Source organism: Danio aesculapii, chromosome 16 (genome assembly GCF_903798145.1).
Source record: "Danio aesculapii chromosome 16, fDanAes4.1, whole genome shotgun sequence".
Classification (NCBI taxonomy): domain Eukaryota; kingdom Metazoa; phylum Chordata; class Actinopteri; order Cypriniformes; family Danionidae; genus Danio; species Danio aesculapii.
In genome coordinates this window covers 40,459,928-40,487,851 of record NC_079450.1, presented here as the reverse complement: position 1 = coordinate 40,487,851, position 27,924 = coordinate 40,459,928, and the positions used below count along the sequence as shown (strand labels likewise).

Here is a 27,924-nt window from a genome sequence, read left to right as displayed (position 1 = left end):
TTAGTGATACAAAAAAAAACTAATGTTCAATTTTAGCTTGTAAAAAAGCCATTACGGCAACTACGGTCAATATGAATGGAAAGAATACAGATAGATTATATAAGCTACCAAGGCTAACTGTTGAATTGCGTTTTGTGATAAACGATTTTTGATTTAACCCAGCCCTAAAAACGTCTATAGTGATAAGAGAGATTCACTTCTCGCTCCCGTGATGCGCCTTTAAGGATTCCTCCCCCGGCTTTCCTGAACTGACCTCTTCCCTTTGAAACCACTTCCTCCCCTTCTCCCAATCGGCCATGTTTAATTTGACTCATTCATGAAAAGTTATGTAAACACAACAGTAAAGCAATGATCGCGGAGGCGACATAGTTGACGATGCTAGATTAAGTGATCTGCGTTGTGATCTTCCGTCTGGATGAACCGCGTTGTTTGTACAGAGCGATCATTTGTACGAGCATTTATCAACAGCTGAGGAAATAAACGAATAGCGCGTGAACTGCGGGCAACGGCAGGTGGGCGCGCGCACTTACCAAATTCATATCAGTGGCGCATAAACAATAACATTGATTACAAGCGTCATTCGTGATATTACTACGCTTGGTCTGTGACTGGGAAAGTTTAGGTTGTAGGAAATGATACGTCATACATATAAGCGGTGACTTCACTGCTCTGGCAGCGACGTATTGTTGGCATTGTTTATAAGAGGAATCCCTGGTATTTTTCACGTCATGTGCAACATCGCTTGATACATAGTGTAAATGAGGAATATGGTTTTACAATTTTACCAGCTAAAGTGATGTATTTTAGTCTAGAGTTTGCAGTAATATTACATTTTTAATCTCGCATTATCTAACAAACATTAACCTCGTTGCTGATCAGTTTTTGTAGTAGATTAAAATGTTTTACTCAGAATTTCAAAAATTAAATCCTGGTCATAGACCAGTTTTGCTTGTAGCATTTGTTTACCCAAAGGCACATAACATCACAATTTAAATCTTCATCACTAACCTCACTCTTAATGTTTGGTAATGCTTCAGAATGATTTTTAAAATATGTCAACCTTTGCAAACTTTAGCTGTTGTGTTGTTGTAGGAAACCATGAGGAAAAAGCAGAATGTAAAAAACAGGAAAGCAGAAGAGACGACAGTTGTTCAAGAGTTTGCAGTGGAAAAAATCATCCGCAGACGAGTCAACAATGGAAAGGTTGAATATTATCTGAAGTGGAAAGGATTTACAGAGTGAGTTTATGGAACAGTGCTGTCTGTGTGTCAGATTTTAAAATTATTTATATTATAAATATCTGCCTGTGTATGACAGGTCTGTCATACTTTTTTTTGCTTTTCCAGTGCAGAGAATACCTGGGAGCCAGAGGATAACCTGGATTGTCCTGAGCTGATAGAAGAGTATCTCAGAAACCTAACAGTCTTGGGACAGGAAACAGAACAAGAGGAGTGTCAATCTTTAGAACACAAGGTTCAGCCTAAGGAAGAGTTATCAGAGTTGGCTACTGATATGGTTGGTGCTTTTGTATACTATGCAGTTGCACATGTGATGCCATTACTGTAGCTTTTTGTCTTTTAAGTATTATATATTATTATTATTATACATGTATAAGGCACAGGTGCAGTAGTGTTTCACAATTAAAAACTAGTTAAAAATCTGCTAAATATTGTGGCTTACCTAGAATATCTGTTGGTTTAATGTGACAAATCCTCCTGGAAATTCATGGCTGCATCTGAAGTTTATACTTCAGGGTTTGTACGGTCATGGAAAACCTGGAAAAGTCATGGAATTGTGACATGGCATTTGGAAAAATGCCTGGAAAAGTTTTGAAAAAACAGAAAAACCCACAAAGTTTTGGAAAAAATCATGGAAAAAAGATATCTGTATACTTGAATATAGGTTAGTTGTCTTGACTTCTATTCTGTCCTTGGCCAATCACATACTCGCATTATCAGTGCGGTGTAAGCATTATCTAAATACATTTTTACATAGATATAAATTTGACATCACAGTGGCGCAGCACAATCGCCTCACAGCAAGAAGGTCGCTGGCTCGAGCCTCGGCTGTGTCAGTTGGCATTTCTGTGTGGAGTTTGCATGTTCTCCCCGTGTTCTCGTGGGTTTCCCCCACAAGTCCAAAGATATGCGGTATAGGTGAATTGGGTAAGCTAAATTGGCCGTAGTGTATGAGTGTGTGTGAATTAGTGTGTATGGATGTTTCCCAGTGATTGGCATCAGCTGTGTAAAACAGATGCTGGATAAGTTGGCGGTTCCTTTCGCTGTGGTAACCCCGGATTAATAAAGGTACTAAGCCAGAAAGAAAATGAATGAATAAAATCTCAATTTAACCTAAATAGATTGTTACGTGATTTACGATATGTCGTAATAAATTTGAACAAAATTTCTTTTGCCACATACATGTAGACATTGCATGAAACATTAGGTCATGAACATTTACTTGAATGTCTTGGAAAAATCATGGAAAAGTCATGGAAGTTTAGAAGTAAAAATGTGTGGGAATCCTGATACTTGCTTGAGTAGGTACTTGGGGGTTGTTCTGAAAATTCAGATTTTTACTAGAACATTCCTTCAAGTCAGATGAATCACAGCGTTGCTGAATTCAAAATTCCAGTATAAATGCTCAGTGCATTAACAGAAGTGAAACAATCATGTTACATTATTTATTAGCAATTTTGTTTATCTATGCCTCAAAACATTACTGAATGCCAACAATGTAAAGCTCAGACTTGCATCCTTGATAGTTCAGACTACGAATATGAACTCTTGAGGACTGTAGGACCCAAGTCTGACAGTTCTTCAAATGGACGAGCAGTGTACTTTATAATGCCACTGGCCTTAACTGTTAAGCTGTAGCACTGCTCTTAGTGGGTGTCACGGTGGCGCAGTGGGTGGCACGATCGCCTCACAGCAAGAAGGTTGCTGATTTGAGCCTCGGCTGAGTCACTTGCCATTTCTGTGTGGAGTTTGCATGTTCTCCCCGTGTTCACATGGGTTTCCTCCAGGTGCTCCAGTTTCCCCCACAAGTCCAAATACATGTGCCATAGGTGAATTGGGTAAGCTAAATTGTCCATAATATATGTGTGTGATTGAGTGTGTATGGATGTTTCCCAGTGATGGGCTGCAGCTGGAAGGGCATCCGCTGCATGAAACTTTTTTTTTTTTTTTTTTGCCGGTTCATTCCACTGTGGCAACCCAAGTTTAATAAAGGGAGATAAGATAATGAACTGCTCTTAGTGAGGTTTGAGTACACTGCCTGAAAGTCACATCTTGGAAAATATTTAATAGGCACTATCTTTATAAATAAACCACAGATTCAAGTTTTAAACAGCATTCCTGCCTGGAAAACTCTTACAACTATGTTTTGTGACCAAGTAAAGGTATTGTTTTATTTATTTTCTGCCATTGATGTTAGTTGGTTGGATCAACATGCATCCTAGGGTACCTCCTGCCCATTATAAGTTCACACAAGTCACCTCCTGATGTATCCTTGATAAAAAGGGGCGGAGCCAGCACACACAGGGATTTAAACTGCAATTGGCTAGATGTGAATTTTTGATTGGGAAGTAACTAATGATGTTTCACAAGAACGCAACTACATACACAAGCACATATTTAGAAATGGGTTTAATGAACTCTGTTTGTAGGATTGATTCTGCTTTTTACCAGTATTTAAATGTTTGTATTGAACAGTTTCGCTAACAATTAGACCAGCCCGTCTTAATTTACTTATGTGTGGACTGGAACACTGGATAAACGCCTAGATTCAACATCCAACATCAGCAGTAAATGGAATTATTCATACATTCATTTTCTTTTCGGCTTAGACTCTATTCATCAGGGGTCACCATGAACCGCCAACTTATCCAGCATATGTTTTACGCAGCGGATGTCCTTCCAGCTGCAACCCATCACTGGGAAACACCTATACACTCTCATTCACACACATACGCACTATGGACAATTTAGCCTACCCAAATCACCTATATCGCATTTGAGGGAAACTGGAGCACCCGGAGGAAACCCACACGAACACAGGGAGAACATGCAAACTCCACACAGAAATACCAACTGGAACCAGCGACCTTCTTGCTGTGAGGCGAGCATGCTACCTACTGCACCACCCCTACGTCATCCCTTAAATGGAATTATAATAAGGATTATTCTGACTAATTTAGTATGGCCAAAATTGTATGTCCTAAATAGTATGAATGTCTGTAGTATGAATGCCCTTGGGGCGCAATTGCCATGTTGACCTTCAAGCATCCTAATTCATGCTATTACCAACCACAGACACAGGGATTAACTTTAAAGCTGTTTACTGGCTTGCTTCAGTCTTTAAAGTGGTTACATTTTTGACTGCAGGGATCTTAAACATTCTTTTAGCCAACTTAATATTTTTAAACTAAATAAACTACTTCCAACAGGCTTTCTCAAGCCACTAAGTTTGTCTTCAAACTTTAACATCTAGTTTAGACTAATTTAGTATGGCCAAAAATATGTATGTCCTAAATAGTATGCATGTCTGTAGTATGAATGCCCTTGGAGCGCAATTGCCATGTTGACTTTTAAGCATAAGCTTAAATAAAGCCATTCACACATTCTGTTCTGTGGTGTAAACCGTTTCAGAATCACTTAAAAGTGGGTCACTGTGCCTACTTTTTTATGAGTGCTTTGAATTTCAGCTTTTTTTGTCACAGTATAATCAGAGTTATGTAATTTCTGATGCAGCCCAACTTACCACAGAGTTATGTGCACTTCCAACCCTTATTAAACACACCTAAACCAGCTAATCAAGGTCTTCAGGATTGTCAGAGGAAGGTGGAGCTAAAAAGCAGAAGAGTGGAGCTTCACATGCAGGACTGAAAATAGTTACAGTAGTCTAGAGTTTTATTACTGCACAGCCTGTCCAAAAGCTGCAGGTTTATTACTCTTGCCATGTGATTTATAATTCATCCCTCTTGTCAAGTTTTCTGATAGTTCATTTCTCTGTGTGGAATCATGCAGGCTCACCAGCAGCCTCAGGAGGAGCTCGTTGAAAGGACTAATGAGGAGGTTGAAGAACACAACGCTGAGATCCCAGCAGGCCAACCCAGTCACCATGAGCCAGACTGCATTATCGGGTGCACAGACCAACAAGGAGAACTCATGTTCCTCATCAAGTGGTAATAATTCTATAACGGATCTATAAATTCATTCTTTATTACTGTTTTGATTGTTTCGAATACCAAGCGTATCAAACACAAATACTGTTTATAGTGAATAATGTGTAAGCAATTTATTTTATTTATTTATTTTGGTTACACTTTATTTTAAGGTGTTCTTGGTACAGAGTAGCTATTCATTTAAAGGTGCAATAGGAGATCTGCGAGAATGCTAACTTTAGCCTGATAGCATTGAAAACGTGCATCCCTCTCCTCATACAAACTGCTGTCCAAAGTCCAAACACTTCTCTGATGACAGTCATGAATGTGCATCAAATAGACAACAATAGACAACATTATAACACTACATCATGAGTCATTCATCAGTAAGAAAACCTTTTAGTACTTTATAACGAACACATTTGACTGACACATTTGTAGTATATGCCACAGAGTTCCTTTATTGGTGAAAAATCAAACCATTTAAAATTGGAATGGTTAGGCAAAGAGAACCTGAATCAGCCTGATAGTGGAAAAGTGGCTCTGTCACTGTAGTTATGATAATTCTTAAAGGAACACAATCTACATAAGGTTTGTGTGACTAAAAATCATTTAAAAAATGTATGCTTGTCTAAATTTAGGTACACATCGAGCTGACGCCAAACAACTAGCACCAACGAAACCCAACTGTTGCCTTGCATTGGCTTGTGTTTGGGTTCGTCTGGACCAAAAAGTTGCGCACAACACACTATACAGTTCCAGCTTTATTTTTACAGAAGCCCTTTCAAAGACTGACTTGCTTATTATGGATACAAGGCCACTTAACATCGCTCTGTCAGAAAGAGAAGTTTTTTTTTTGCTTGCCATTGTCATAACATGACAAATCCAAACTTAAAAGATTTTGAAAAACAGAATGAAAGCTAGCTTGTTTTTGATTGTGTAGCAAGTAAAACTTGCTAGTGTGTAATAATATTTCTTGCACACTAGGATTTCCATGATAAGTGTTCTTGCCTCTGCGGACATCTACATGGAGACAAGCATTTTGTTCAATGTCAGCATAGTTGACAGAGGCCAGTGGGGTACTCAAATTACAGAATACATGAATGAGCCACCTTTACACTATCATGCCAAAATGTTCTAAGAACAATCAGGTATGGATCCAGTTGTGTTTCCATGTGAGCCTGGTATGGCGTGGCACAAATGCACACCATTCTCAGCCTGGAATTCTAGGCATGGTTAGACAACCATGCCAAATGGTATTGGACTGTTAAAGCATTTGTGACCATGACCTCTCCACTCTGTTGCCTGGATGCTAGTTTCTCCATAAATGACTTGGCAGAATAGCTCTATTTATTCATGTTTTGTTCACCAACTAATGAAATATCAGAAAAAAATGAGTCCTAAAAACAGAACTACACTTTACCAAGGGAAACAAAGTCGATGAACCAGATTAAAATCTGCTCAAAGATAGTAGGAAAGCCTCTTGAGAAATGATATGACCGTTCATATTACAAGAACCTCACATTTATTTCAAATTAAAGTCTAACCGTTGAAAGTCCCAAATTTTAATGAAGTGAAATTAGTCATTTGTACATCAGGCTGTCTTGGAACTGAATGAGTTTCATGTAAAATGATATTTTTTTTGTATGTCTTTGTCTCTTTGTAAGGAGTATTTATTATGGTGTTACTGTATGCAAGAAAAAGTTCAGATAAAAGTCTGTCAATACAGTTTTGTATTTGAATGACTGACACATTTGTAGTACATGCCACAGAATTCCTTTACTGGTGGAAAATCCAACCATTTGGAATTGGACCAGTTAAGCAAACAGAACTTATATCGGCCCGATAGTGGAAAAGTGGCTCTGTCACTGTAGTTAAGATAATTCTTAAAGGAACACAATCTACATAAGATTTGTGTGACTAAAAATAATTTAAAAAAATGTATGCTTGTCTAAATTTAGGTACACACCGAGCTGACGCCAAACAACTAGCACCAACTAAACCCAACTGTTGCCTTGCATTGGCTTGTGTTTGGGTTCGTCTGGATCAAAAAGTTGCGCATTAACACACCACATGGGTCCAGCTTTATATTTACAGAAGCCCTTTTCAAAGAAGATAAACAAATCTACATATGATGAAAGTCAGTTTAGACTGGCTATCATATTCTTAGGCCTGAACATTTTGATAGGATGATTTTTTTTTTTGTCCTACACATTAGCCAAAACTTTAATCATTACTATCGGAATGTGAAGAGACTTTCAACCATCACAACAAACACGTTTCTGAAGACATACTCCTATTGCACCTTAACTTCTCAGTCATGTTAATTAATTACTTGCTATATGGTTAGGGTTAGAATGTGAGTTAAGTTTGCATATAATTATGCATAATTAATTGTAATGACTAACTAGTAACTACATGGAACATGCGCAACAAGGACACCTTAAAATAAAATGTCAAACTTCTTTCATTTCAACTAGTTACCAAAGCAAAGTTTGACTTAATTTTGTGGTAGCATGATGTTAAGTGTTGTTGAAAGAATTTTATTCATAAAACATATATAGTCTGTTATTTATAAAGCAGTAAATAATGGAAACTAAATTTGAACTGGAAAAAAAATTCAATAATAAATCTAAATATTAAAAAATAATATATTTAACAAATCTTTAATTATATATATCACTTGTAATAATGTATAACAAATATGTAATAATATATCACTTAAAAAAATCCAATACTACAAATATTAAAAACTAAAATATAACAAATCTGTAATAATATGTTACTTAATACTGTAATAGCACGACAGAACTGTTATGTAGGTATTATTTATTACGGTTTCAAATGAGTTATTTCTATATATTTGACATTTTGTTTTAACTATATATTCAGGGTATTCGCGGGGCCTAAAAATTCAAAAACACAATTTTAAGCCTTACAATGTCTTAAATTCACTAAAATATTTAGAAGTAGGTCCTAAATCATTTTCCTTTGTTTATGTAAAGCTACCCAATCGATTCAAAACACCTACAATCACCAACAACACATCTCAATAAAACTTTCAGCAAAACTACTCATTACTAATATTATAACTCTGTTGTGCAAACATTTAGTTTTTAAAGAGTTTTATTGAGTTTTTATTGAGTTATGTTAAACAAAGATATATGTATACAACTAAGGTCTGCTTGTGTTAAAACATTATTTAAAATTAATTCGTTTTTTTTTTCTGCTTGGCCATTAAATATTCCTTAGCGTCTAGCCCTGCACAAGTCTGAAATTTCAGTCGTCATCTTAAATTTCACTTGGTGAAACCTGCAGAAACACTGATATTTGTAATTCTGCTTTAAATCTTTTAATTAAATGTATATCTTGATTGTAAATCTATTTACATATTTTAAATGTAATATTTTAGTAGGTTTAATAATTAAATGATAATATTACAAATGAGCTTTTATTTAAAATTATTTGAATATATTTTTACATTTTTGTAACTTAAAACAGGCTCAGCAACTAGTGTGTGTATCTGTGCTGCTTTTAAAGTTTATGTAATCAGTTCTGAACAGCTTCAGCTGTGTGTGTTAGCAATCAGCGGAAAACAGAAACAGCTGTGAGTGTGTGGTGCATGACAGGATTTGTAGTCCATATGGTGACAGATTAGTAGTCCTGAGTGAAAGTGAATGACTCCCAGCGATCTACATGCCTGGATCGCTGGTGATTGTGACTGTATTTAGATTGTTATTTAGTCTTGATTTTTTTATTTAGTCTATATATTCGATAATTCTATTAATTTAAGCTTTTTTTTGACTGGTTTGAGTTAAAATTTGTCTTTAATATTATTATATTTATTATAATTAATGTATATTATATTATTTATAATAATATTATATATACTTGTCATCAAATATTTGTTAAATTATTTTTAAAAACTTGATAGTTATAGGTAATTTTAGGTAAAACTGCACTTTTATAAAATCGGTACCAAGGAATTCCTTTCCTTACATGTCTGTCCTCTGCTTTACCAAACAAGTGGAACAGAAGATAAAACATGCCATCACAGCAAAAAAGATGGAGTAGTTTACAATACTGTTGCCACCAATCAACCACTGCAGTTGATGAATATATCCTTTTAATTACCTGTACTCATCCATTAACACTGATCATTAATTGTTTATTTAATCTCAGGAAAAACACGGATGAGGTAGCTTTACTAGCAGCCGTGGAGGCCAGTAAAAGGTGGCCCCAGATGGTAATCCGCTTTTACGAGGACAAGCTGACCTGGCATGGAGACGACGAGCAGTGAAAGAGAAAATATGTAGCAGTGGATACTACTGTACCTCCTGGCAGCTTTAAACATACACAAACACTGTGGCTTAAGTTTACTGTCCGTTTACTGTACCATGTAATGAAAGTGTGCAAAGCCACACTCCAATGTGAAGCTCTTCCTAACACACTTACCTGTAGAAATGTGACTGGAGTATTAGAGCCTACTGTAGTGTTCTGTTTGTACAAATCCACACAAGTGGTTTATTAATCAGTCCGATGTTGTCGTATTTCTTGGTCTGTTGTTTGAGAACTCGTTTATGATGTTCATCATTCTGTCCTCTGTTGTTATGATCTGAACTGTGATTTAACATAGGAAATGATGACAGATGGTACAGTACCTGTTAGAGAGGAACTGTTTGACTAGTACTCTCTGTGCTGTAAACTCACTGTTAAGCACTTATGGCCTATTCACACCAAGAACGACTATAATAATAACAGTTAATATAGAGATTGTTATTAATTGTTCATCTTTGGTTCACACCAAAAATATAATGATTATGACAGATTGTGTTTTTGGAATCACTTTTAAAATGGTATTTAAACAAAAAACAGACAAATCCATCTGCTTTAAAGGAACACTTCACATTTTTTGAAAATAGGCTCATTTTACAATTCCATGTTGGAAGCACTTTTAGCTTAGCTTAGCATAGATCATTGAAATGGATTAGACCATTACCTTTTCTCTCAAAAAGAGTTATGAAAAATTTTCTATTTATAGGTTGACTCTTCTTGTTTGAAGACAGATGGAAAATGAAATGTTGCTATTTTGCAAAAATCTAAGAACATTTGGTCTAATCTGACTCAATGATCTATGCTAAGCTAAGCTAAAAGGCTCCTACCAGACCCGAAGATCAGGAGATACATGTAATAATATAACTTCGCAATCAGATTCTGCAAGCAAAAAATGTAGTTGTTTTTTTTAAATAATAACATAAGACAGATTATGTTTTTGAAGTAATTTTTAAAACAGTATTTAAACAATAAACAATAGCCTAATCCATCTGCTTTAAGGGAATACTTCAAGTACTTTTAGCTTAGCTTAGCATAGATCATTGAAATGGATTAGACCATTAGCTTCTCTGTCAAAAAGAGTTTTGAGAAAATTTCTATTAAAGCGTGAATTTTTTTGTCGGAAGACCAACGGAAAATGAAATGTTGCTATTTTGCAAAAATCTTAGGACATTTTTGAGTAGGATGCTAATGTTCTAATCTGAGTCAATGATCTATGCTAAGCTAAAAATGCTCCTACCAGACCCGGAGATCGGAAGATACATGTAATAATATAACTTAGCAGTCACATTCTGCTAGCAAAAAAGTTTATTTTTATTTTTATTTTTAATAATAACAGATAAATACTCATGGCACTGTGCAGAAAATGCCACCAATCAGAGATGTGATGCTAAATCTTTAGCTTTGCTCACTCATTAAGCACTGTGAATGACATTTTTGTGAGTTTTCCTATGCTCTGAATATATATTTAAACTCAACTAATGAAATGAACAGTTTTCTTGTCCTTATTATTTCATTCAGTTGAGCCATTTACAATTTTTCATGGCATTGTAACTTTCTTGTTGAATCCATTAAGTACACTATTTCCAATTTTTATTATTGTAATATTTTTATTGTTTATTATTTTAATATTGTAATTCACCTCATTTCTGGTTGGTGTGTTTCATGTCTTCTAATGCTTTAACAAAGCCTCTTTTTAAAAAAAATCCTTATAGGCAGAATTACTTTCTGAACCAGCATTTATGTGCATCATTATAGTTTTGTTCTTGGTGTAAACAGGTCGTTTTAAAAGTAATACTGTGATTAATCCCTTGATCTGTGAGCGAGTGTTGTGACTCATAAATCAGTAGATTTGCACAAAACTAATTCTAGAATGTAGCCTGTACAATCACACTTTTTGTGACATGTTTATTTTTGGTCAGTTTCACTTTCATAACAGCAGTATGATTGGGCCGTTTACTGTAGGCTTTGAGGTTTTGTGTTGAAGACCTTTGTCTTGCCGTTTCACTCTTCTCAGTTCCTGTTTTCTGTAAAGATCACTGTAACATTAAATCTCTAGGTGCTTTAAATAAACATAGAATTACCTCAGAAGTGTTGTGATCGTTCTTATTAACATGAAAATTTGCAGTCATCGGTAAAAGTGTTTTAAAATCAAATAACTCTAATTACCCATGGTACATTATGTAGTAAAAAATAAAGTCAGTTCTTAGCAGATTGTCCTTTTAAATATCATAAAGCTCATAAATATAGTTTATAATAGCCATTTGTTTTATTTTAAGAGGTTTGAAACAGGTACATGAATAACTCTTTAAGTACTGCTATGGTTGTTTTAAACACGCAGGCATTATGATTATGAGACCCATTTTTTCCAGCTGCTCTTTCCTGCTCCTTTTATTTTTTATGGTGCAGCCAGTCTGCTGTGTCCCTAGTGGCTGGTAAAAATGAAGCACCTCTGTCAGTCACAAGCACAATATGAGCTGTGATGTTTTTCCCAAGTCTACAGTTATCATGAATCAGCCCCAGTTGGTCAACAAGACCAATGTCTCATGAAAATACTTCCTACTTTTCTTCTTCCTCATTTTTTATCTCAAAGCTTGTTTGTGTGTCACTGTCCAATAAGAGTTAGTGAGTGAGTGTATGTGTTCGCTCTTTTCCACCATCCTTGGGACATATGCAGGAATTCACTGGCGTTTGGGTGAGGGATCCTCGCATCCAGAAGGAAGATTTCTGGCATGCCTACATGGATTATGAAGTTTGTATACATGTAAGTGCAGTCCTATGCAAATGGTCAAAACGGAGGAAAGATACTTCCTGATTATTATTTGTATTTTGTATTTGCTTAGACAAACAGCTTGGCTTTCACTAAGAAGAGCTCCTGTGTGCGGCGGAGATTCAGCGAGTTTGTGTGGTTAAGAAAAAAACTACAGGAAAATGCCTTGCTCATGTATGTAGCCATTGCATCTGGTCTTGCTATTTACAGTATATCTTTTATTACTGATGGCTATTCATATGTAGTTAAGACTATTCATTAAGTAGTAAGACACTATACATGTGAGAGTATGTGCATACTTATATTATTATTATACTTTTAATTTGAAAAAATCTATTGGAAATGTATGAATATGAAAAAAATCTATTATAATGTTAAATATATAATTTATTATAATATATTTTATATATTAATGATTCAACAGATTTTTTATTATATTAGAACAAAAAATCACCAGACCTTGTGTGTGGAAGTAATTGGTTATAGGTAAATTACATTTTTAATGCAGTTTTTTTAATAAATTAATAGCTCATTTTGGTCAATTCATATTTAACCGGGTTATTTTATTACTATTTTAATATTATTTATTTTTACTTAGCCTGTTTTACTTCTAATTATTACATTTCTAATTATTTTGTAAGGATTTGCAAATTTAAGTTTTCCATCTAATATTTATAATTGTTGTATTTCAGTTTAAGTAGAATCATCAAACATACAGTTGAAGTCAGAATTATTAGCTTTGATTTAAAAAAAAAGGAAGATTTAAATTTTTTTAAAACCATTTTAAGGTCAATATTATTAGCCCCTTTAAGCTATATATATTTTTTCAATAGTCTACAGAACAAACCATCGTTAATAACTTGCCTAATTACCCTATCTTGTTTAGTTAACCTAATTAAGCTTTTAAATGTCACTTTAAGCTGTATAGAAGTGTCTTAAAAAATATCTTTTCAGTTATTACAAATGAGTTATTAAACTATTATATTTAGAAATGCATTTAAAAAATCTGCCCTCTTTTAAACAGCAATTGGGGAAATAAATAAACAGGGAGGCTAATAATTCAGGGGGGCTAATAATTCTGACTTCAGCACTGCTAATTGTCACGTTAAGCAGCTGTACTGTAGACATTTTAAAAATTCTGTTATTGGGCAATTTTCTGTGACACAAACTTAACCTTTTGTATTTGAATTGCAGAACACATATACCTAAACTTCCTCCAAAAAACCCCTTCTTCAGTCTCAACAATGCAAAAGAAATTGGAGCCCGCATGGAGGGGTTAAGGACATTTCTAGAAGCGTAAGTGTCAGAATAACCACACACACACACACACACACACACACACACACACACACACACAAAACATTTGATGAAAACAAAACCATGACACAATCAGAGGCAGATTTAGTGATTTGGGGGCCCTAAGCAGTTCCAGCCATGGGGCCAACAGTCCTAAAATGCACCCTTTGTATTTTATTATTATTGTTATTTTTTTATTTTGTGGAGGGGGGGGGGTTATATCACTGAATCTCCTTTTTCATGTTTTACCTTAATGAAATCTCTACATTTTGAGTGATTTGCTTTCTTAAAATAAATTCACAACACACACAAAAAAAATAAATTGAAAATAATAAATTGTTTTTAAAACTGAATCTTAACCTAACTGCTCCATGATTGGGACAAATTTGTTTAGATTTTATAATTATGTTAAAATTTAATTTCTTAAATCCTCACCATACAAAATTTGATAGAAACGATGTTATGTGTATAATTTATACTTCTAGGTATCTATTGGGGGCCCCCAAATTTCCTGAGGCCCTAAGCGGCTGCTTACTTCCCTAATTGATTAAATCCACCCCTGCTCAAAATCTAATGTAAATACTTAACATTTTGAACATCTCATTTGTGTGTTTTTCCATATGAACTTGTTAAATCCTATAATGACATTTAGGGGTGAGCCTTTTCTCATAAAAACATAAATAAAAATCTAACTTTTTGGTACAAATGAGATTTTACAAATCTATTTAACAATCCACTAATGACTAAAGTAACTGAAATGGTTATGATTTGAATAATCAGTGAAATGCTTACTTCCTCCAGGGTGGTTCATAGTGCGGTTCTGCTGTCAGACAGTTGCTTGCACCTCTTCTTACAGTCCGAACTAAGTCTGAAAAAAATCGAGGCCTGTGCTGAAGGCAGGACTCGCTACACTGTATCTGAGGCCATTCACAGTTTCAGTTCTGGACACAAACGCTTTGATTCACTGTGTGAAGAGAACATGGAAGAAGAACAAATTATGCAATGTGAATCAGAGTGATTGACTATTTATTGACAATAAAATGGAGCCAACGTACTTTCAGATATAAAAATACAACATCTGTCACTGTGGCTATGCCTTTTTAAAAAGTATATGAATAATGATGTGTTAAAATGTAAACTAAATATTACTTTATTAATGATGAGTTAATGCATGCACTAATCATGAACTAACTTGAACTCATGTGACTCATGTTGTAGTTGAAGTTGTGTGAATGAAGACTACCCTAATTACTTGTTAATTATGGATTGTTTGTTAATTAATGTATTAATTACCACATTAGTTTATGCTTAATTTAACCATCATGAACTCATGATATGTTAATGTATATTTATATCATGACTTTACTTGGAGGGGCACATCATCATTAACCCATCCTTAACTACTCATGAACTCCTTATGCACATCTGTCTAGTGCATTTATGCTGAATATCAACAGAAAAGTGTTGTCAGCATCAACATGAACAGTTTAAACACAAAGGTTCATGAGTTGTTAAGGATGAGTTAATGGTGATGTGCCCCTCCAAGTAAAGTCCTGACATAAGTATACATTAACAGATCATGATTTCATGTTGGTTATATTTAGCTTAAACTTAAATGTTAATTAATACTTTAATTAACAACATGTACAAGTAATTAAGATAGCTGTTATTCACATATGAACTCATGTTGTCGTTAAAGTTAGTTCAGGATAAGTGCACGCCTTAACTCATCATTGATTTATAATAAAGTAATTTAGTTTACATATTAATATTTCATTATTAATGTACTGTTATTGTAAAGTGTTACCAAAGATTTTTTGTACTATTAAAAGTAGGACTGCCAATATGTACTTTTTATTTAATATATGTACCTTTAAAGTACCAGTATAGACTCTTAAAGAACAAACAATAGGCTAGGCTAATTTTTGAAAAAGGTAGACCTACTGTGACATCTTTTGTACCTTTCTGAGAGTGCTATTTCACAAAGACATATTTCAAAGAAGACAATATTGACCACTGAAGATTACAGACCATGTTTGAAGAGGAACACTTAAACATTTAAAAAAAATTCTGTCATTTTCTCGCACTAACAGTTTCTGTACCGACGAATGAAGACTAATAAATTGAATTATTTAACGCATTTGTGCACATTAATGTCCTGCCTGGCATTCAAAGGAAAGTATAAAAGCATAATGTGGCCTGTGAGGAAGATAGTTTGTTGTTAAAACTACAGATGAGCGTTGAGAGGTTTACGAGAGGGAATTTATGTTTGTGTACGAAGTCCCTTAAACGCAATAACCCCATCCTAATAAGCAAATACAGAGCATTAGGACATTAGCGCAAACGTGATTTAAACCCGACTTCACCGAGCTAAATCCTAATAATAATCTCTACTCAAACAATTTTATTGCCGTACTTAGCCATAAAAGATCATTGTCAGGATGCCATACAACTCGTTCCTTCTCATAAATATTTAACAAGCTTGTGTGAGGCCCAAATTGACCAACAGATGGCGCCGCTGCTCTTCTGTCTTTCCATGACTGACCGTCTAATCCCTGCAAAACCATAAACATTTCATCACAGACAAAATGCCCTCAAGCCAAGCAGTGATTTTACTTTTTCAAATGAATGTGACATTAAATCAATACATTTTAGATAAGAAGGTAGCTTACTGGTCTCTAAAAGCAAGCGTTTTTAAATAAGACCATCAAAGTCAAGGCTGCAAGCAATCAGAAAACAAAATTACACCAGAAATCATAGGCACGCATAATACATGTTTTAAGGAGTCAGATTAGACTGGTTAATATGTTTAGTCAAAGACAGGTAGGTTACAATATGTAAAAAGGATAATTAGCCTATGTACAATTTTCTAATATATATCAGTCAATAAATAAAAATTGTCTATTTTTGTGATAAACAAGTTGTGTCATACTGGTAAAAAAGCCAAATACACTTTTACATTAAAGTCTCTTTAATGAACTCTTTAAAAGAACTCTTGATGGCATGCGCAGGACGTCTTTGAAAAGTAAATCCAACGAAATCTGTGATGGATGATCTGAAGACAATTCCACCAATCAGAGAGTTGTATTGGAAAAAGATATCGTTAGCCACGCCCACTACCATAGAGCACCTGCAAATGACCTAATTTGGGCAATCATTCAAACGCTTTTAATATGCTAGATAGATAGATTGTAAGCTTTTATTTGGCCCACCATCCCATCTGAGAGGAAAGTGAGTGGAGAGGGTTGGGGCGAATGCCTTTAAGACGAAGATTGCCATTTCTAATTTAACGTAACGTTTTTTCTTTGTTTTATTGCTGAGCTACAAAAAAGCAAACTGAAATGTTTCAATTAAATGTAAATACTGTCTCAGTGGATAGAGGATATGCAGAGGACATCAGCAAGCAAATCAAGGCAAAAACTAGTGTAATTCGTTTATAAATTAGATTGTTTAGTTTTTACCGTAATAAGTTCATTGCACAATGTAAAAAAATACTGTATTAGTTAATATAAAGCAATGTTTTTAGTCATTTTTAAGCATTATTAAATAAATATGGAAATTACCCATGGTAAATTACCCCACATTTACCTTCGGCCCACTAACCTCAGACAAGTTTGGTTTTGGCCCTTCATAAGAAAATGTCTGGGCACCCGTTTGGATTAATATTCGGTTCATATTAATCTGGGCTCATTTTTAAAGTGCAATCTGCTAAAGCCATGAAACTGCAGTAGACACACTGACAGTAAAGGCACAGAAACCACACACTTCAGCTGTAAGTAAGAGATTTTCACTAAAAGGAGTTTCCCTTGCCCTATCTCTTCCTGTCTTGCTTCTTCCTCTCACATCTCCAGGCAAAGGCTCGTATGTGCAGACTTGCCCAACAGGTTGAAATGTTCCTCTAATCGCCTGCCCCCTGCACATCAATCCCATAAGACCCCTGGCGTCCAGCTGCTGCTGTCTCTGTAACGATGGAGACCATCTTAATAGGCTCTGCACACACTCAGCAGCTCTGGCAGCCCCGGGCCTGAGACTCCCACTGGACGCACAAACAGCAGTAAAAGAGACTGGAGGTGTGCATGCGTCAAGCAGACAAGCCACTCTTACGGTTATATGAGGGCAATACCACATTGACAAGCAGAGTCCCAGTGCAGGCTGCCGTGTTGGTTAATGTCAGCGGCCTGTCATTCTGTCCACCTTCTGAGATGACGTGCTTGGCCCGCGCTGTGACATCTTCATGAGGTGTATTATTTATACAGTGGGCCAGTCAGAACAACTGAAAAAGATGACATTTGAATTATACTGTAACATCTAAAGCAACTGCTTTTTTGTGAGATGCTTCAGCTGTTTAATGTGGATGAGAATCCTGGTTCACTGAATAAAAAGACATGACAAAGACAAAAAGACACGTTTATTGTGGTGTGTCCACAATCATATTGGAGAGATATAAAGATAATAAGTCACTTTTTTAAATTTCCAGACGTTAAATAAGATCCAAATCCATTCCATTTTGAGGTCAACCGAACTGTGACATAGCAGTGTCCAAATCGATTGACAGATGCATATTAACATGTCTCCGTAGTAACGCAACGTAGTAACGTCAACAAGACAGGACGTGTGCAAAGCAACTGTGATTAAAAGATCTGTTCAGCTCTCTGTGATCATCAATCATCATCAAATGTGATCAAGAATGAGTTTTACAAGTTATAACATTTTTAAAACAGTGCATGTTTGTAATGAATTACAGCGATTTTACCGTCTTTATCACCACAAATGCATGTCAGTACAATTATAAAAGAAGACGCTTCAATCCTGGTTTGTGGACATTAAATCAGGTTTATTTTGTACATTAACATAAGGGATATCTATACAGCAGTGGATATCAATGTGTTTTCTGTCACATTTGTAATGCAAAAACAGTGCAAAAAAAAAGTAAAAAAAAGTTAAATGTGTGCGGTGTGTGTGTGTGAGTGAACTTTGTAAAGACATTGTGTGTGACTCATCATTGCAGAAAAGCTTGAATTAACTCCCCCACAAATTCATCAAATAATCATTGGTACATTTCTTAATGTATAGCACAAACGTTATGTAAGATCTACTTCTTTCATGTCTGTCACTGTGCTGTTTATCTGACGCAGCAGATGAGGATCCGCTCTGAAAGGCATGTGGGAATAGTGGGCGGGGAGAACTAGCATTAAAGGCACAGGCAACTAAAACAACTACATTGTGTTCAGAGCAGACAATTTGAATATTCTGAACACTATAATAAATGATTTGATGGGTGTTTTGAGCTGAAACTTTATAAACACATTCTGGAGACATAAAAGACTTATATTAGATCCTGACAAAAGGCCAAAATAGGTGCCCTTTTAAGGTAAATTAATTAATAAATTGATTAAAGAAATATATATATATATATATATATATATATATATATATATATATATATATATATATATATATATATATATATATATATATATAATACATAAGGTAAGTATAATTAAGAGACCACTTGAAAATTCCCAGTTAATCAAGAGGGGTCTGGATGCAGACATGGTGCAAATGTAATCTGTGCTGCATGCAATTCATTTTAATGTGCTCAGCAAGAAGGTCGCTGGTTTGACTCTGTGTGGAGTTTGCATGTTCTCCCCGTGAAGAAACTAAAATGGCTGCAGTGTATGTGTATGCATGTGAGAGTGTATGGATGTTTCCCAGTACTGGGTTGCAGTTGGAAGGGCATCCGCTGTGTAAAACATATGCTGGATAAGTTGGCGACCCATTCCACTGTGGCAACCCCTGATGAATAAAGGGACTAAGCCAAAGGAAAATAAATGAATGAATGAATGAAGTGCATAGATACATACAGTACATAGATAACAAACACTACTATATACATATAAAAAGAATTTTTCTGATGATAACATTTAAAAAAAACAAAATAATAAATACTAATTTTTAATATTTTTTGCAGACAGAAAAACAAAGAACAGACAGACAAACCCATCATGAAACAATAATCTGTGCAAAATGTAAAATAAAGCATGAAACAAGAGAAAATGGTGACATACAAAACATATATGACCTACAAAAAGACAAAGCAATGGATGTAAAGAGAGAGAAAAAAAAAACGTTTAAATTTTCAGAAATTAAACAACACTATTAGTCTTTATGGTGTTTTAGAAAAAAAAGACTGGATCCCACATTTTTATCAAATTTCGCAGAGTTCCCAGAGGTGGTATATCGAATTCTTTCCAAATGTAAAGTAGAGGTGAGAAGAAGCCAGTCAGAGTTTTCTTCCAAAAACAAAGGATAACTTTTTTAGCTATGATCATGCCATACTGAACAGGTAACCGTACATTTCGGTTGAGAGTCTCAAGAAAATCTGACCAGCCAAAAATAGCTTTCATTGGATCAGGGAGTAAAACACAATCGTAAACTTTCAATTCAATTCAATTCACCTTTATTTGTATAGCGCTTATACAATGTAAATTGTGTCAAAGCAGCTTCACATAAAAGGTCATAGTAAATAGGAACAGTGTAGTTCAGTTTGTAGTGTTTAAGTTCAGTTCAGTTTAGCTCAGTTCAGTGTGGTTTAATAATCACTACTGAGAGTCCAAATATTTTACTTTAGCAAAGAACTGAAATATTTCTAACCAAAAATTCAGAATTTGAACACAGGACCAAAAAAAGATGTGCTAAGGTACCCTCAGCAGCTTTACAATTGTCACATGTGGGGGAAACCGAGGGATAGAATTTATTAAGCTTTGTTTTAGAATAATGAAGTCTGTGTAATATTTTGTACTAAATACGATGGTGTGTTGAATTTATAGAACATGAATAAACATAAAAGGCATTGATCCCAATCAGTCTCAGATATTGAAATCCCTAAGTCTTCTTCCCAAGCGACTTTCAAATGAAGAGAAGTAAAATCTGTTTTGTTTTTAAAAGCATTAACAAAGAAATACCGGTACTAATATTAACTGTAATCAAAATGCCTGTTATGACTACTTAACACACAAATTCACAGTTTAACATGGGCATGATGGCTTTTATCTTGTTTTACTGTATCATCAGGAACCAGAGTAACGGCAAATCCACAACTGAATTCCTTTTTCAGAAAAAGTGGTTCTTAACTCTGTACCTTTGTACAGCTTCTGTAAAGATTGCTCGTAGAGTCTGCAGTAGGAAACTATGCTATGCTAATGTCACCCGCCGTTAGCTGGAACACGTTTGACACATTTGCTACATTAATTAGATTACCGTGTCGTCCGGAGGTGAGGGTGATATTCATTATAAATTCATAATCGGGGAAACAAAGGGCTCTCGGTTGCATGACTGACAGGTAAAGTCACCTTTGGACCTCCTCTACTCAGCATAGACCAGCGAGGGCAGCAGGGAGCACACCAAATTGGGGTTGAGAGGACACACTGCTGAAGCTGTCTTATTAAACCACACTGGGTTTGTCGAGTTGTCTGTGATGTGTGTGAGAGAGATAGAAATTGTGGGTGTGAAGGCAGAGCGCAGTGGGCATGAGAGTACCGTATGCATTACCCCTCCCGTCATTTTCACACATGGCGGTAATGAAGCTGTCATGGCCGCCAGCATGTGGACATGGTTGATATTCAAATGAGAGAGTCGTTCACCTGCTGAAGACAGACCAGTCCAATTACAGCTTAGGGCAGAGACCAGGTCCAGGAATAGGGCAGATGCACTGTTCCACCGCTGTTATTTCCAATCTGGAAATGAATTTTCAGTGGGGGGAAATGCCTTGTGTGGTGTTTAGAAAATGTACTTTGTAGAACACTAGATGCATCCCAAATCGCATACTTATGCACGATTCTACGCCATGTTGTAGTATAAATAGTGTAGTGCATTCACACTGAAAACTCTAAAAATAATAAGTGCACTTTAATCATTTGGATGATGCACTTATTCAACCATTAAAAAGAAGTGTGGAATAATGGACACGTCACGCACTCAACAGTTGCAGATTTGCTCACGTAGCAGAAGGGACGGAGCTATCGGGCACTCATGTTGAATTTCTCCATTTATTTTGGATTTTAAAAGCAGTATTCTCCTACGAGAGTAATTATAGTGCCTCCTGATGGTTTATTTCACTAATTTGGCTACCATCAAACATCATTTGGGAAACGGTTCGAATTTCCACTAAGTTAAGAAACCATTAGTATTCCATGTGGGTCGACACTACATACATATAATAAGCTGTTGTGTGTGTAAGTGCATAAGTACATAGTGCAAAAGTGCATGGTGTAGAGTGTGTCATTTGGGACGCAGCTACTGTGTGGAATGAAAATATCTCTGGTAGAGCTGAAGGTCTTTGCCCTAACCCGAAGGAACCCGATGGGACCCGATGGGTTCGGGTGGGTTCAGGCTTAATTTTAGATGGGGTTGCGCTCCGGCTTGCACTGTAAATAAACAGTCATGTGATGCATTTCAATTAGCGTGAGAAAGTAATCAAACTTTTTGTTACAACATTAAAACCCATCCTGCAAAGGTGAAATATATGGTGATGGAGAAGTCAAAAAGAATTTTGCGGAGTGGGAAAATGTACAGCAAGCTGACAGGCAAAATGATAAGGTCACTCGCTACGTGGAAATTGCTGTCATGGAAAATGAATAGGATGTTCTTGGCTGGTGGAAGATGAACAAACAATCCTTCCCAAAACTTGCAAAATTAGCCAGATCAGTACTATGTATCCCAGCCAGTAGCAGCAGCAGTAAAAGGGTGTTCAGTGCTGCTGGACGCACCATCAGTGAGCACAGGACCGCACTAAAGCCATCTACAGAAAAATGTTCCTCCACAAAAACACGTAGCCTAATCTTGGTGAGTAAAAGGATTTTCAAATTATAACTAAATATTAATTTAATCAAAATGCATAATGTAGTCAGAGTATATATGCTAATGTTGGCATTATTCTTTAAATATTTAGCTTCACCATCGCCTTAAGGCTGGATTGTGAAGAGAAGTGCCGAAACAAATCCCGCAGAGCCTTTATCTTAATTTTGTTATTGCCAAATACCCATCACAATTTAGAATTTATTTTAATTAAATTTGTTAGGAAAGACTTATTTTTATTGGTGTGTTGGCCAATTTAAAGGCTAAGTGTATGTACCTAGGCCTATTTAGAGTGCTGAGATGTTACGATGTTACAGAGGACTTATTTTATTTCTTTGTTCCAACTTCTAAGTGGCCTGTACGTTTGTTATGAATAAATTATGTTAAAACACATACGGTAAATGACTAATTCTTGAAAAAAGGCGAAAGAGCTGTGTGCATGTGCACATTTGAATAATGTCGGGCTGTAAACGAAATCTGGCTTTTAAAAAGCTGTCAATCAAAATGTACTTGTTGGTCTCAGGCCGAATTCTGTCAGGCTTAGGCCCTGTCAGGCCTAACTTTTATGGCTTGATTACAGCTCTAATCTCTGGTAAAACAGCAGATGAAATATTCATCAATGGACCATTTTATGTTTGTGATATATAGATAGGTCCACTCTGTAGTTTTTTGTTTATGTAGCACTTTATTTTACGAAAGTGATTTCAGATGTTATACTGACACCTAGTGTTGTGGATGATCTTACTTGGAATGGAAATTGTTTTACATTTACAATGTTCTACTCACAGGAACATTTTGCTCCAAGGGAAGTCTGTTAATTTTTCAGAAATGTTTGTAGAGTCTCCGCACCACTCTTTTTTTTTTTTTTTTGCCACACATCAACAACAAAATCGTACAATAATTGGCTCATAAACGTTGTTTCTAATGGTAAATTGCATTTATTAAACAGTTTCCATTTAAGCTAAAAATATTGTTAATTATTTTAAATTTCTTGAATGGTTTTGCTTCATAAGCCCTCAGTGTATCATTGGGGATTGATTTTGGAATTGATTTGATTTGATTTATATTAATTTTATTATTTGACTTGCATTATTTAAATCACCAAGGACCACATATTCAGACATAAATCTTCTTTAATCTTCTGCTGAATTAACTGTAAATGTTTATTTTTGGGTGACCAATAAAAATATAACACAGCTTTATCACTTTATCTTTACCTGACAGTTTTGTCAATGTACATACAGCAGTTTTAAAGCAGTTTTTAAACAGTTTTATACAGCAGATGTCCTTCCAGCTGTAACCCAGTACTGGGAAACATCCATACACACTCATTCACACATTCACTATGGCTAATTTAGTTTATTCAATTCACCTATAGTGCATGTCTTTTGACTGTGGGGGAAACTGGAGCACTTGGAGGAAACATGCAAACTCCACGCAGAAATGCCAACTGACCCAGCCGGGACTTGAACCAGCGACCTTCTTGCTGTGAGATGACAGTTTTAACCATTGAGCCACCATGTCACCAATTAAATTATATGTTATTATTTATTCATTCATTTATTTTCTTTTCGGCTTAGTCCCTTTATTCATCAGGGGTCACCAGTCGAGGCTCGAATCAGCGACCTTCTTGCTGTGAGGTGACAGCACTGTGCCACCCTATATATTATATTATATTATATTATATTATATTATATTATATTATATTATATTATATTATATTATATTATATTATATTATGAAGAACATGAACTGTTTATTATTTATTAATACTGACATTGTGTTATTCACCTTTAATCTTCAGCCCACCCTTATACCTCTTATTGCACAGTGGTAAAACAGTTCCTGACACATAGAGGCGAACATACTTGTATTTAAAAGATTTCTTATTCAGGTATTGTGCTGTATGTTTATCAAGTTTAAAGACTTTTATAGGCACTTATGAGCTCTTTGCCTCAAATCAGTCTGTTTCCAAATCGACATTTTCTGAGAGTAAGTGTTAAGCAGACTTATGTGTATGCATTCACCCCATACCTAACAACGACTTTCAGTCATGACTTATTCACAATGCTGCAAGGTCGTGAGTAACTTATTGTCTATTTAAAAGCATGTATTTCAGACTGGACAAATCCATTCACATTTTCAGTACTAAGCCTGCCTGCTTCAATAGTAGCAGGAACTTCAGATCTGGATTTAAAATCTTATTTTATTTTCTACATTGGAAATACCTGACTATTAATTGAAGCCAAAATGACTATTAACCTGACCTGAGATAAATCAAATTTATTAATCGATTGAATTTTGTCAAACTCATCTTTTTTCCAACTTAAAAAAAAAATTAAGTTTGGGGTCAGTTTTTTTTATTATTTTTTTCTGGGTTTTCACCTTTAGTGGATAGGACAGTGGAGAGTATTGACAGGAAAGCATGGGGAGCAGAGAGAGGGGAAGGATCGGCATAGGACCATGAGGTGGAATTGAACTCAGGTCGCCGTGAGCACTGGAGAGCATGTGTGGATGCACTAACCACTACACCACTGGTGCTGACTCCCAACTTTTTTTAAACAATCATGTTTAATAGCAGATTGTGTGCAGAAAAACTACATTACCCACGAAACTGAATGAAAAATGTCACTAATGAGAGTCCCAATCTGTTAAGCAAGCCAAAAGAGATCTTCAGCTCCATCCTCTCCCATAAAGCTCTACAATCAAGTCTATATAAGCCAAATTTGAAATGTGTTGTTTATATGATGATATCTAACTCAGTTCCTGGAGGGCCACTGCTCTGCAGAGTTTACCTCCAACTTACACCTTCAAATTAGTCTCTAGTAGTCTTAAACACCTTAATAAGTTCGATCAGCTGTGTTTGAATAATGTTAGAGCAAAACTGCAGCGCTGTGGCCCTCCAGGAATCGAGTTTGAGATCTATATGCAAGATACAACCAACAACTAGTATTAATAATTTTATTTTTCTCTGTACTCATTAAAATAGGTCATTTCCAATGCTTCATAGCATAGTAATGCTTTACTTCACTAAAGCTGTTGAGCACCCAGTCTTGTGCCATTATAATACTTTATCTGATTTTCATATATTCTACAATGTTTCATATCAAAGTTCATAATATTGTGATTTCCCTAATAGCTGCTAATTTGGTTCATATTGGTAACACTTATACAAATACCTTTTTTAAATCACCATTAAAAATAAATGGGAAAAATACTTCTGGAACCAATGTCCTTGGAGCCAAGGAGCAATGGCTTTTCATTTGGGTCATACTGTGATAAAGTGATTTGTACATTTTCCCCATTCCTTTTACAATGAATGCACTACATTTGCATATCTGAAGTCATTAATATTTGTAACACATGGATGATTTGTTTCATGAAGTGGACCTTGCAAACAAGTATGTGCTAGTCCTTAATGGGAACAATTAGGGCTTCCATAATGGTCCCCAGTGGGTTCCCAGTGCAGGGCCATTGAGTTTAGTCACTGGCAAAACATTTGTCCCTAGCGCTGGCCCCACTTGGGCAACCCACACCTAGCCCACAAAAAGACCTCACAAGGCCCACAAAGTGAATCTGCTTGTTAACAGCATGTGTTTATCATCAATTCTTACTAAAGCTGCGGTTACACTGGACTTTTCTCCCCATAGACTTTCATTCATAGGCATGCGAATGCGTCAGACCAGAAACGCAAGGTCATCCGTCAAGTTTTGCAGGTCGCTGCGGTGCAAAGTTCACTTGACTGGATGAGACCAATCGAGGATCAAAACATGATCTCTCTGGACAGAAATTTAAAACATGGAGCTATCGCTCGCTGTTTAATGTCTAATAATCTTGTTTAATCCTGCCCCTTTTTGCAGCACCGCACGACAGAATTTCGCAAGCTCAAATTCTAGTGTGACTGCAGCATAAGACTCAATTAATTACTTAATTACTTTGCTAAGTTACGAAGTATTCTCGCTAAGTTACGAAGTATTCTATCCATCTCAGATGCAGAAAAGCTAGTCCATGCTTTTATGACTTCTAGGCTGGACTACTGTAATGCTCTGTTTGCTGGCTGCCCAGCATCCTCTATTAACAAACTTCAATTAGTACAAAATGCAGCTGCCAGAGTTCTTACCAGGTCTAGAAAATTTGATCACATCACCCCAATTTTATCCTCCTTACACTGGCTGCCTGTTAAGTTTCGTATTGAATTTAAAATATTGCTTCTTACATATAAAGCTTTAAATAATCTAGCTCCTGTTTATCTAACCAATCTTCTGTCTCGCTACAATCCAACTCGCTCTTTAAGGTCTCAAAACTCAGGGCTTCTGGTAGTACCTAGAATAGCAAAGTCGAGTAAAGGAGGTCGAGCCTTCTCATTTATAGCTCCTAAACTCTGGAATAGCCTTCCTGATAACGTCCGAGGCTCAGACACACTCTCCCAATTCAAAACTAGATTAAAGACCTATCTGTTCAGTAAAGCATACACTTAGTGCACCACTTAGGGGGCTTCCACACAGGTTATGCATCTTGTTGATATACACTGTGAACATCAGCTACGCTAATTATTTTCTTTATTCTCCATTTCCACCTGGGGATACTCTTCCCGAGGCCCTCAGACTATGCAGAGTCACTGATTCGATCCAAGACCAACGACGAGATGATCCCAAGGTTTCCATATCCTGGACCTGGCCGAATCCTGAGCAGCTACTGTGATGGTCATGGAAGAGTGGAGAACATGAGACTGATTCCTGTGACGCTCCAGAGACAGACGAGTCTTTGCTGAGGCCAGCTTCCAGCCTCCGCCACTGAGACTGCAGCTCTGCACTAGACATTTGGCCAGCGGAGAAATTAAAATGATCGTGCCCAACTGAGCCTGGTTTCTCTCAAGGTTTTTTTTCTTCACTTACGCCATTAGTGAAGTTTTTTTTCCCTCTCCGCTGTCCCCACTGGCTTGCATGGTTCGGAATCTGTAGAGCTGCGCATAGTTGGATTTGCCCTTCAATATTTGGACTCTCAGTAGTGATTATTAAACCACACTGAACTGAGCTCAACTGAACTGAACTTAAACACTACAAACTGAACTACACTGTTCCTATTTACAGTGACCTTTTATGTGAAGCTGCTTTGACAATCTACATTGTATAAGCGCTATACAAATAAAGGTGAATTAAATTGAATTGAATTAATTATCTCATTAACTTTCTCAATGTGATTGTGTTTTTGACTCTGTTTCTATCATTGAAAACATTATTTAAGGGTGCAAAGCTGATGAAAGCTTCAACCTTTCAAGTTTCAAGTATTCTCTCTGGGGTTTAGCCTCAGCAGTAAAAAACTATGTTTAAAATACTTCATATTTTAGTTGTGTGAGAGGTTTTAGTGTTTAAAGAAAGACAGAAATAAATGTAGTAGGAATAGTGTATTCACAAACAACACAATAAAACAAGGAGCACCATACCCTAAAACAGGGGTGCCCAAATGTGGTCCTGGTGGGTCGGTGTCGTGAAGAGTTTAGCTCCAA

General features: G+C 35.9%; 2 protein-coding genes across 2 annotated transcripts; both read left to right on the top strand.

Moving 5' to 3' along the window:
* The first annotated feature begins 271 nt into the window (after window positions 1–271).
* cbx3b (chromobox homolog 3b) lies at window positions 272–11,587 on the top strand. The gene is made up of 5 exons (XM_056475086.1): window positions 272–512; window positions 1,093–1,238; window positions 1,347–1,515; window positions 5,028–5,185; window positions 9,347–11,587. The coding sequence occupies exons 2-5, from the start codon at window positions 1,099–1,101 to the stop codon at window positions 9,462–9,464; spliced, it is 585 nt and encodes a 194-aa protein (XP_056331061.1). The 5' UTR covers window positions 272–512; window positions 1,093–1,098; the 3' UTR covers window positions 9,465–11,587.
* A 236-nt stretch (window positions 11,588–11,823) lies between these two features.
* snx10b (sorting nexin 10b) lies at window positions 11,824–16,416 on the top strand. The gene is made up of 4 exons (XM_056475087.1): window positions 11,824–12,260; window positions 12,340–12,440; window positions 13,461–13,562; window positions 14,364–16,416. The coding sequence occupies exons 1-4, from the start codon at window positions 12,168–12,170 to the stop codon at window positions 14,578–14,580; spliced, it is 513 nt and encodes a 170-aa protein (XP_056331062.1). The 5' UTR covers window positions 11,824–12,167; the 3' UTR covers window positions 14,581–16,416.
* Window positions 16,417–27,924: the final 11,508 nt, after the last annotated feature.

Bases quoted from the DNA above. Each gene is read 5' to 3' on its own strand.
- cbx3b (XM_056475086.1), top strand. From the start codon at position 1,099: ATGAGGAAAAAGCAGAATGTAAAAAACAGGAAAGCAGAAGAGACGACA. The intron at 1,516-5,027 runs GTTGGTGCTTTT...GGAATCATGCAG, and splicing joins CAGAGTTGGCTACTGATATG to GCTCACCAGCAGCCTCAGGA. The intron at 5,186-9,346 runs GTAATAATTCTA...ATTTAATCTCAG, and splicing joins CTCATGTTCCTCATCAAGTG to GAAAAACACGGATGAGGTAG.
- snx10b (XM_056475087.1), top strand. From the start codon at position 12,168: ATGCAGGAATTCACTGGCGTTTGGGTGAGGGATCCTCGCATCCAGAAG. The intron at 12,261-12,339 runs GTAAGTGCAGTC...GTATTTGCTTAG, and splicing joins ATTATGAAGTTTGTATACAT to ACAAACAGCTTGGCTTTCAC. The intron at 12,441-13,460 runs GTATGTAGCCAT...TTTGAATTGCAG, and splicing joins CAGGAAAATGCCTTGCTCAT to AACACATATACCTAAACTTC.